Genomic DNA, 12,357 nt, shown 5'->3' with positions numbered 1-12,357 from the left:
TCATCCCAAGCTATGTGGGACACTGAGTTGCAGAGAATCACAGTGAGTCAGCCCCCTATCTCAACAGAAAAAAACTGGGCATGGATGTGCTGACATCGTAGCAGGAAGCATAAATAGAAGCATAAAATAAGAAGGTTGAGGGCCAGCCTGCGCATAAAATGAAAGTTTCACTTCCACTGCCTTTCTGTATCCAAAACACCCAGAGTAAAAACCAGAGAGGTGTGGCTCAAATGAAAATAAACAAACAAAAAAACAAACCTTAGTTTTGTTTTTTTTTTTTTTTGCTAGATGACCCCTTTCAATTGTTTAAGTAGGACTTTAGAGAACTTCAGAAATTACATTAATTTCTAAGACAATCCAGAGCAAAGGAATTGTAAGGTACAATTTCAAGATGCTAATGCCTTAGGCTCTACTAATGTGTAATTTAACATTTTATCCTCTATTTATATTTTTGAAAAAGGATGGAATAGGGTGAGGTTTCATGACCTTTCAAACTTGGCTCTGTATTTATATGTCTGCATAAATAATTATTTTTTGTGAATGTTGCCTTGGGCATTATAAGATATTTAGCAAAATCTATGGCATCTGACTGTAAGATGTCAGTAGTTACTTTCTCTTTCAGCAGGAAAAACTGAAATTTTCTTCAGATATTGCCAAGTGTTCTTGGGGACAAGAGCACTTGGTTTGAGAACTCTATTATTGATACACTTAAAGAGTCTATATTAGCATTTGTTTTCCTGGTATTTCCCCTAAAATCTAAAAGTTCTTTGAGGACAGGGCCTTTTTCTATTTTGCTCAATGACACTTTTCCAGTGGATACTTGGTACAGTAGTTATAAATTTTTTGTTGAAAACTGAGAAAATATTTGAATGATTAAATCCACAGAGGTTGAAACTTCTCCTTCAGTTCAGCAGTACATTTTCATGAGTCTCTATACAACATTCATCTTTTATGATTGGTATACTTTTTTCTTGTAAGTAGTATGATTGCACCTCTTAATATATATTCAGTTCATAACTCCTTTAGCATCCAATATGCTTGAGAGCAAAAAAGTAGTCTGTTTCCCTCCAGATCTATATGCTACAAAATTTCTATGCATCATGACTGATGGATTAAAATATTCCATCTTCATTACAATTTCAAGATGCTAATGCCTTGGGCTAGCATGCAAATAAATCCAAATCTCTGAAATACCGATTCTCCTCTCTAGTAACTACCAGAGAAGGAAAATGTTCCTTTTCAACTATTTATATGCTCAAATTTATTTCTGAGTCTCACAAAACTTTTACTTATTCCTTATATATTAATTCAAGAATAGTGTGAAAGCATATTTGCATATGCTTTCTCTTTCTTTGTTGAAAATGTGTCTTCACGTCAAAAAGCTGCAGCTGTTCTCAGTTACAGCATTTGCTTTTAACCTTTTGTGGCATTACAAATGACCACTGAACATAGCATTCAGGAATATTTTGCACTTAGGTTCTTTTAATGTTTGAAGTTATACTTATTCCTTATTCATTTATTTTCATATAATCCAAAAACCTATGCCTGATTCTATGGGGGTGATGAGTTTCATGATTTCAAAGACTTACTCTTGGGAACACTGGGAACCCTTGGGAACTTCTCTCACAGAACCATTTTATAATTAGATGTCCAAAATGTGATTGAATTTCTAAAGGACAATCAACAGTTACATGTTGCAGATAGTTGCATGAGTAGCAACAGGAATATGACCAGTTTATCCTTTTTTCACCATTGTGGGTTTTATTCCTATAAGAGGCATCCCTAAGTGATTGTAGAGTTATCTGCCAACAAGATGTTTCCTCCACACCCTGGACAACAAGGAGCTGCAACAGAAGAGCCTGCATGCAGCCTTTCTCATCATCTGATTCTTTCCAAATGTCTCTCACTTGAAGAACACTTTCATCAAATACTATCAAAACTAAACTTCTCTCTACAATTGTTCTCTATTAAAGTTCAGTGCCAGCTGCCAGAGCTGTAATGTAAACCCTTATTAGCTCTTATAAATTCTACTCTGGAACTAATAAGGGATTGTCAAAACTCTAAACACAGACAGAAGTGGGGGGAGAAATCACAGGGAAGAAGGTGGGAAGTATTCAATGAATCTGTGCTGACAAAAGCAATCTTTGTGAAACTATTCACAGAATCTAAGCACCTCAAGAGGGAGAAAAAGACCTTGCTTTCCATTTATTTCACATGGTACTTAATTTCTCTTATGCTGGGAGAGGCTGATTGTAAGATAAGTAAGTTGGGAAAGTTAATAAAATATCAATAAGTTCTCTTTAGAGTTGTTATAGAGTTCTGAAAAAAGTTTTCATCCTTTAAGTTTTATAATATAGTTATAGTTAGAAAGAAAAGGCACAGCTTGAAAAAACCAAAGATGTATGTTTTTTACAAAATTCATAGATTTCAAGTGTTTTAGCAAAAATTGTTCAACAAAATGGCATGCAACAAATCAGACAAAGGAAGGCTGTGTATATAAAATAGTTTATGTTAAAGAAATGAAATTGCAAGACTTTCTGCAGAGTCCAACCAGGTTTGATGCTAAGTTACTAGAGCAGATCCTTGAGCTATCTGAGTAAGTGTTATTCATTAAGATAATGAGAGAGCTGTAGTTTTATATATTAATCACAATCAATATTCCACCTCTCACAAAAATGAGGCTTAGATATACCTTTTTTCTTGCAAAATCCTAATCATGTTACAGATGAATTTGCATTTGGTAGATATTTATGGAGTATTCTGCAGAAAAATGTTCTGATCTTCTTTGGAAATACAAGTGAAAATACAATGATGGAAACAATTTCTTTCAAGTAATATCAGAACTACTTTTTGCAACTGGAATGAATTTTTCATGTCTTAGATTCTCATAGAGAAAACTCCTGGAAAGTTTAATCCATGTATTGCCATAATTTCTCAAACAAATAAACTGCTCCATAGGCAAAGTATTGACACTTTTCAGTGTCTATACATTTGTCACACAGAAATTACCTAAATTGCTGTTGTTACCTTTGAGACACTGGACCAAATAAGGCAGCTGAAAGTCCAAAGGATCCTATAGCCATTTGACAAGTGATGCCTTTGAGCTAGGTTAAAATCTTTAAGAAAATACTTACTTGCTTATTTATTTATTTATTTTTGGTGGTGGTGCTGAGACCAAACTATGCTAGACAAGTGCTCTATTACTGAGGTACATCCCCAGTACAGGAAAAAACTTTGCTATGATCTCTAAAATCACTTCCAGGTTGGTGTGAAAAGGAGTGAAATGCCTAATTAAGGAGAAAACATCTTACTATATTTTCCCTCTGAATTGATAAGATTATATAACTAAAGTTAACCCTTATAAGGTTAAAACATTCATATTTTATTAAAACACTAAGTCTTATTTAATTATAATTCTGTAGTAAGAATGTTACTAACATTTATAGACCACTTGTGACTTTTTTTAAGGTTTTTTTTAGTGTGGCTCATTGCTGAACATTTAACTTGTCATTCATTATGAGGTTTTTAAGTGGTTAGATGTGAATTCATTCTACTCCCTATATTTACCATGGTCATATATTTCCTAAACGTGTTTGCAATTAAATTGTTTCTGACTGCTCAAAATAATCTGGTTTGTAGAATATACAAAACAAAGAATTCACATTTCTCTCTAGTATCTTAAGCATGCAAATCTGTTTTAAATTTATAGTGTTTGTTTTTACACAGTCTCAAAAATATACTAGATATTTAAAGAACTTTGTCACAAATCAGATATGCTCCCTTGCTTGCCTCTCTTTTTATATTTGAACAGTTTTTATTTTAATTACTATTTAGATAGTGCATTGACATAATTTGATTGAAGATCTTCAGTAATATCACATAGTAATTCATGCAAACACCTTTGGCACACACTGCATACAGCTTACAGTTTCTCACTTGCCTTTATATTATTTGACTGATCTCAAGAGTACATAACAAAATGCCAAAAATTAAGCAAATATGTACAGTAAGTTCTATACCGAGTCAAGTACAGTAGTTCAACAGATATTTCCTTTATGTATTTACATATATTTTACTTGCACGATTTCCTCAAGGCACGGACTAGCCTAGTCTTTTATAAAATAAGTATTTGTACATAAATGCAGTATAAAAACATATGTATAAAGTTTATGAAATATATCATCTTTAACATTTTACTATTGTACCTGTATGCTTATTTCTTAAACTATATTCTCTTAAATCAGTTAAAGCCTAAGTCTTTCAGGATATGCAATATAAAAATGCCTACTTATAAATTTACAGACCCTTTTGAAAATCAATGGAAAAGACCCACACTATAAAAAAACATGAGAGAATGGGTCAAATACAAGATGGGAAAATTCAAGAGTGACTTACAGCTAGAAGAAGAAAGAGAAAAGAAAATAAAGAGATAACAGAGGAAATACCACCAATGACTGAGTAGATTAGAGGTTAAATGGGACTAAAATCAAAGTCTCTCTGTCTCTGTCTCTTTTTGTCTCTGTCTCTCTCTCTGTATGTCTGTGTGTTTCTCTCTCATTCTTTTTGTGTCTGTCTCTGTGTCTATTTCTTATCTCTTTCTATATTGCTCTCCCACTCTGTGTGTTTGTCTCTGTGTGTCTCTTTGTGTGTCTGTTTCTGTCTCTGTATGTGTGTGTGTGTGCTAGGGGCTCGAACCCATAATCCTGTGCATGTTAGGCATGCTAGGAAAGCCCTCTCCCACTGAACCAAAAATACAGTGTCTTCAGAAAACAAAAATGTTGTTAGAAAGAGGATGGGACATTCAGTGCATGAATAATAAATGCCTAAGTGATTAAATTCGCTGAAGACATTTCTCTCACTCAAGATATCTAAATGGTTAATCACAGATTGAATCAAGAAAGTAAAGAAGATAACACTTCAATGATGGTGAGGACTGACAATAATATCTAGTGCTAGATATTATTCAATGGTCTAAGTAACACATTCACAGACCATTCTGAAAGGCATCCCTTTGATAGATAAAGAAATGAAGGTTCAAATTTTTTTGCAACAAAGTTAATAAGTAGCATTCCTCAAACATTTGTTAGTGATAAAATTCTTCTGTTAATTAGAACAATGAAATATAAACTTAATTTGAGGACAAGCTCAGTGAAGTATTAAGCATAAAGTTAATGTTCAAATAATACATAAATTTGTGAGAAACACAATCTTGTATAGATCATAGACTTTATAGTTACTACAAAGCTGTTATAATGTATTTGTTTAATCTGTTATCTGAAAGCTTATTTATGTTACTACTTGTGGTATAATTTTTATTAAAATAAAGTTAATCATGGAAAAAACATGTGTGTCCAATTATTAAAGCAAAGTGGAAATGGACAGTTATCATTTTAAACTCAGGAAAAACAATTTTTATAGTTCAAAGTAAGAAACCATGAGTTATAAATAATGTAATTTTTGTATTTTAGTGCAATGAGTAAAGATGAATCAATGCAGTAAGTACTAGCTGTAAGAACTTCTAAAAATTACTAGATTTTTTTCTGTATTATAGGTATGAATTCAGCATCAACTGATTTTTTATGAGGCATTAAAATAATATTATAAATTCATAAGAGAAAAATTATCCTTGGGTTCAATTTAAAGTACTGTTATTCTTTACTTCAGCTCTTCATTATTCTGTAACGAGAGTTCAGATGAATCTTTACTGGTTGCAGTTGTTTTTGACCTAATAGTTCAAAGCGCTGATTTTTAAACTCGATAAAATTAATGACTTTTTTTTGGTGAAGTTTTCTGAACAGCCTAGTGGATTTAATACAAACTAGGTTTTCTTCAGGTCTTACATCCCAAGAATGCATAGATGGCACAGAAATGTCATGGCAATTGTTCATTGAGTAAATGAACAATTTACTCAAATTTTTTGATGAGTAATCAAAAATATACTCATTTAGACTCAGCTGGGTTCTAGGCACAACGTTTCTTATACTATCTTATTAATGGTCTTCCCTCTCAAGGAAATTCCTCTCTGTAAACTAGTAGAAGGAATATCTTCTGAATTCATCAAATATACACATATCTTACATTTCTCAAGGGTATTTTGGATAGTTATCAAAAAGTCTAGGTGTCTTCATACATCACATCAAACGCACTTTTCTATTAAGCTGCTAATGTACAAGAACAAGGAATAAAGTTAACATTCCACAATGAATGTTCAGAGATAATGCACAGAGCAACAGATTCTTCAGTGACATTAATAAGGTATTTGGTACATTAAGTCTAAACAAATTTTGTATGAGCAGGAATATTTACGGTAACCTCTTTCTATCTTCCTCAAATGTAATTAATTGACTATATAAAAAGTTATTAGTGTTCTCATTTCTTCTTTCAAAACTAAACCAAACTAGATAACACAATTTATTACCTAGAATTAAAAATAAAAATGAATTTTAAAAGATCATGATGTTTCCTTGGAGTGATGTAAAATTTCCCCAAACCTTCAAGGGTAAAACAAAAAACCAGGAGAAAATTATGCTGGATACAAGAAATATTTAGCAAGAGAAATAAACAAGAAAAATCTTGATAGTCAATGATTGAATACAAGTGGCAAATTATTTCAGTATATATCACTGTAATTTTGATTTTTTCAATTTTACCTATAAAAGGAAGTTTATTGAGATCTCATCAAAACAACTCAGCCTGCCATTGCCACTCTGTCACCACCCAACAAGTTATCCCCAATCCTAAAAGATCATCCAGATAAGATTTACGTACATAGCAAACTAAAAGAGACAAAATACTTTCCTTCACTTTTGTTTAATATGAGAGTTAACTCACTTAAATGGAAGCCATATTTTGAAATGATTTATTAGAGGAACTTCTAGTCTGATGCATGATTTCTTACTTTCCTTACTCATCTTCACATCGCTTCTTCTCAATTTCAACTCATGCTCATACTTTTTATAGATATTTCCATTTCATCACATTTGCTGTGGTAAGTATTCTTTAGGCTTCTGGAGTAGATTTTTTTTCTCTTGGTGTTCAATCACTAAATGAATTCCCTCCACCTCTATCTTCTCCCTCTAGACAATTATTGAAAGATTGAGGCATACTATTTCCTTAGCTATTCTGTGACTTGTATTCCTTACCCAAAAAAAATAAATAAACACACAAAACAAAGCAAAAAAAAGTTGACTAGTGACATAATAATTGCAGAAATTTTGAATTTTCCATAAATAATCCTCCTACACTAGTACCTCCTTCCCCAATAACACACATATCTTACTTTTCACTGTAAATTATTATTCACTTAGCTCTGTTGGTTGAATAAATCAGTTAAAAACCTATATTTTCCCAAAGGTGGAGACCAAAAAACTTTAAAAACACACACACACATTTTTTAACTATAAACCAAACCAACATAGAGATGACTATAGTCATAATTCTCTTTCTAATATCCAATAGAGGACTTTGGACATCTTAGGGGCACAATAAAAGATGAATGTTTAAATATATGTCAAAGGATATTTTCAATACTTTTTCTTATTTCAGAGAAAGTGATCAGCTGTGAAGGTATATATTATATACCACTGAAATATAACATGGTTAGAACTTTGGCCCTGTAAAAAGTTAATTATGTTTTTATTGTTCTGAAACTGATGGATGTCTTCCTGACTAGAAAACATTTTTAGCATTATATTCTTTCCCATAAGTGGAGATTGTCATATTTTCATTATTCAGTTCACACAACTTTAAGTGTCTTAATTATTTGTGTAGATTGGAGTAGATATTTGGGAATATTTTCTTACTAAAGTCAATGAAATTTACATTTTATTTAAAGCTTCCCTAGAGCACAAACTTAGAAGGCACCTTTCTCATGGGATTCCTACACATTTAGAAATTTTAAAGTATTGATTTGATAAAAACATTATAAACCTCAACTTCTGGAACATATGAGTTTTATTAGGTAGTTACTTCTTTCTTTGCACTCTGAAAGTTTCTAAGTACAATGGCAATGAGACTAAAACTTTTAACACAAATAATTCTCATAATTAACCAACAATTCCCATAATTTTGAATTTCTTAAAATTAATTTCTTCCACTACACTGGCAAGGCACATTGTACCCATGATAGAAGATGTATTAGTCTGTCTTCCATCAAAATTATTCTTTTATGTATCTGTCTTTTATATTAGATTGTGAGCTCCTGGAAGGTAGATATAACTCACTCATCTGTATTCCTCCTGTGTGGTACATTATTACTTTGTACTAGTGGATGGTAAGAAACACTTATGGAATTAAATTTGGAAGTATATTTTGTATATCTAAGATACTTGATATGCCACATATCCAGATTTTACTAGATATAACTCAAGATAATCTAAGTCTTCCTCCAAAAGGATCTTTTGGCTAGTAATTCATTCTCTGACAATCTAAAAACAAAAAAAAAATGTGGGAAATAAGCTGACAGAGATAAGCCTTATCATAACAGATTCTTGGCTAATGTGTGCCAAATCTTTATGGCCCTACATATCTTCAAACTGCTGTCCTCTAACTCCAGTAAAAAAAAAAAATGTGGAATTTTCTTTTCTCTATCACCATGAGAATGAGTCAGACAAAAACAGTGTAAACTGACATTGAGACTGCAGTTTTGTAATAAGAGACTGACTGGCTTCAGATATCAATTCTTATACTTTCTCACTGAGTGATTAAAAGCAAGACAATAACCCATCAAACTGTCACTCTCCTCATTTTCAAGTGAAGATAGTAATAGTATGTATCTCTTAGATTATTTTTAGAAATCAATGAGATAGTTCATTGTTGTTACTTCAGCAAATCAGCACAGTATTTGGTATATAATAAGAAATTAATTGATAGATATAAAAATATCTTTGAGTTGTTCTTAGAGTCCTTGAAATTAAGTTAATACAAATTAACAGTGTGTTAGATGATTTTTAAATTCCATTTGAGGTAGATCTTAATGATTTTATTTGAAATTTCACAAGTAGTATATAAAGCAAATAATTGTCCTATTGAAAAATACAGCTCAAATTTGAATTTAAAGATTTTTCTCCACTCATCAATATGTTGTCACAATTTTAGAACTTCCGTAAGTATTTTAGTAACAGCATGTCACTGATAATTTCTAAGATCTAAATAGGATGGAGATACATGAGGCTACAGTGCACCATTCCTGTTATTTATGTTACAAACCACGTCTATAGTGAAAAGCAAGATGCTTTGTTCTATTCATATTTTAAACATGATAAATTATATAAAGTATATTCATTTATTTCACATGGGGTTGATAACAGACTTACTTAATGGCCTCCACAGAATAACAGGCTCAATTCTTTGACAGAATATAATAGCAAACACAAGTATTAAAATGAACAAGACTGTAAAGACTGTGTACCTTCATATAGAATACCATATGTGTATATGTTTAAGTGCAAATAATGCTTTCAGTGTGCTTAAGCAATGAATTTTACTTAGTGGTAAGTAATCATTTTAAAATTAAGTAACTTTATGATTTGATATATCTTATACATAATAGTTTTATAAGAAGTAGGTTTGTTTAATTGATTTTACATAAAATACAAAGGGAGTTTTAATAAAAATCAGCCTCATGACAGATTTCAAGTTCTCCAATACTGTATTAAATATTAAATATCTACTACAACTCAGAGGAGATTCACATACTTTCCTGGGTAGTAAAAATGGCCAAATAAGGGAGCAAAATAAGTTTTAGAATATGACAACACATCAACCCTGGATTCTTAAGTAAGAGAATTTTCCTTAAAGGACTAATCCTTTGTAGGTAAGCATCTATTTGATAGGCAAATGTCACTAAAGAACAGATCATATTTTACAGCAGTTAAATAATTATCACCATGAGATAGAAGGGCACAAATATAGTCAACAAAATATCTAGCTCTCTTACAATTAGATAATATGAGAACCAATGATATGTCTATCCTCTGCCTAAAAGAAACTTCTTTCTCTTCATTTGGTACACAGGCTCACATACATCATTAAATAGCATGGAAAACTTAAATATCATACATGACACCTCTGTGAAGTGTAAGCCAGTATAACATAATGAAACACATTAATATTTTTACAACAAAAAGCAAATCAACACATTTAGTGGGGTAAGTTTATTCTACATGTAGATTGGTACATTTGAGGCATGTTTTGTTGTGATATGTATTCAAACAAGTTATTTCTTTCTATTACTTTATGATAAACTCACAAGTGAGAAATACCACTCTAAAGAAACTAGAACTCTCTTACCTTGGCACACAAAACCGTTTTCTTCGTATCCAGCATTGCAGGAGCACTTGCCAATAGGAACAAGCCATTCACCTTCGGTACTGCAGTACATCCGGGGAGGGTCTTCCTCCTTAGAATTGTTGACACAAGAGCCTCTGACCTCCACCAGGGACTGGGAGTCCATAGGTACTGTGTCTGGAAACATAGCCAAATTCTTCACTGTAAATGGGCACTTCTTGAAGTACACTCTCACAGACACCAAGGCAACACAAGCACCAACATCTTGAAAAGCCAAATAAAATCCTTTTTTGGTGACAGGCCCTACTTCTCTAATCTCAGTATTGAGTTTAAGAATACGGTCCCCAAGATCCATCTGAGTGAAACTTTCGTCAGCTGCAATGGTGTCAATCTTTGTAAACTGATGCTCTCGGAATTTGACCCCATGATCATCATCAGACTCCATGTAGTACAAGTTGAAAGTCTCTTTGCAAGTTCCCAAAACCAATGGAATGCTATTGCAATCCCGTAGAGTGAACTTGAGCTCCACGTAGATCTTCTGAGCTGAGTTCCTGGGGACCCAGTTTGTCCTCAGCCAATTATTTTGACTGTGATCCATGACATTACACACCTGGTAAGTCCTGATGGGTGTATAATGTTCATCAACACCGCTGATCTCCTCCCACTGAAGGATCAAAGCAAAAACAATGACTGAGTTAAGCATAATAAATATCAAATTAAAGACAAAAATGTCAAAGTCATTACAGGAAAGATGCAGTAAATAAACAGAGTCTTCAATTTTCCTCATTTTAAAAGGTGATTGAAACAACTCCATAAAGTTCTTGTTTGTCATTTTTATTACTTTAAAGTTCTATGAGTTAATTAGGGAATTAGTAATTTTCATGAGCACACTTGGATTGCATTGCAATTCATTAAATGTTAGAGAAGTCACTTAACAATGGTTTGAACTTAGCCAGACCTTCCAAGATTAAAACCTGAACTGTATTGTCTCCAATGACATTATGCTATGGTTTTGTTGCATATAAAATTCATCTTTACTAATCTTCTCCCAATGTTAGCCAGGCTGTGGTAAATTTGATATATAGTAAAACAAAGTGTATCTAAGTGATGTCAGTCCCATGTATCTTCATGAATGGCATTTTTAAAGACACTCAGGCATTTTAGTGGATCCATGTTGGAGAAGTATGAGAGGAAAAATGGAGTGAAAATATTAATATCCCTTGTTTCTTCCCCAAAATGAAAACTTAGAAGGTATGTATGAAAAAATAGATGACATTATGCAGTAAATATTCCAATTCTTAATGCATTTATCCACATTGGACTTATACATGATCAAAAAATATAAAGATATTTGACTGTTGTTATCGTTATTTTATTGTGGTTAAGATTATACTAATACAACTTTTCTCACTATAAAAGAGACTAAAAGTTTCAAAACTTTTTAGAACAGTGAGGCACTTGCTTTTTGTGAACCTTGGAACAAATTTTTAGAAGCTTTTAACTTGACATCATATTGTTTATATTAGTTATGATCCTAAAACTATTACACCAGCTGTTTCCAACTGTTATCCCTGAGTCTACATTGTCTTTTTACTATGTCTAATTTTGTCTACTGCTTCCAAGAAAATATGGCTTTACCATATTGTTTATGAATTCAAAGTCTTTGATGGTTCTTCATTACCCCTTCAAAAACGTAACCTCTTTGGTTTGGTAATTATGTATCTTCAAAAACAGATCCAAATACACATGTCAGTTTTTCTCAAAGTGTGATTAAATATTAGAAATGATATTTTTTTCTCAAAGTGTGATTAAATATTAGAAATGATATTTTTCACCTATGCCTGTTCTATGTTCTTGTCAATATGAATGTTTTTGCTCTTTTCAAGAGCCATATTGGATCTTTTGTTCCTTATTCTCTTGCTTCTGGTGTAATTCCACCGGAATGTGCTTCTTTTGTATTCCATGTCTTCTATAACCCTGCTGATTGTACGAATTTTTCTGTATATACAGTCATTATTAAAAACCCTATTCTTTTGTAGATTAAATTCATGATACAGGCTAATTTGATTT

The 12,357-nt window shown here is 32.1% G+C and overlaps 1 protein-coding gene across 2 annotated transcripts in view; it reads right to left on the bottom strand.

The window, feature by feature from the left end:
- The window catches only part of Epha3 (EPH receptor A3), a 343,013-nt gene that overhangs the window by 233,874 nt on the left and 96,782 nt on the right, over nucleotides 1-12,357 (bottom strand). For both annotated transcript variants that reach the window (XM_074072942.1, XM_074072943.1), the window contains exon 3: nucleotides 10,291-10,951. In XM_074072942.1, the coding sequence (XP_073929043.1) occupies nucleotides 10,291-10,951 (661 nt within the window). The remainder of the gene's footprint in view (nucleotides 1-10,290; nucleotides 10,952-12,357) is intronic.

The sequence above is a fragment of the Castor canadensis genome, chromosome 5 (genome assembly GCF_047511655.1).
Source record: "Castor canadensis chromosome 5, mCasCan1.hap1v2, whole genome shotgun sequence".
NCBI lineage: Eukaryota > Metazoa > Chordata > Mammalia > Rodentia > Castoridae > Castor > Castor canadensis.
Note: the sequence above shows the minus strand (reverse complement) of the source record. Positions and strands in the feature narration are given on the sequence as shown.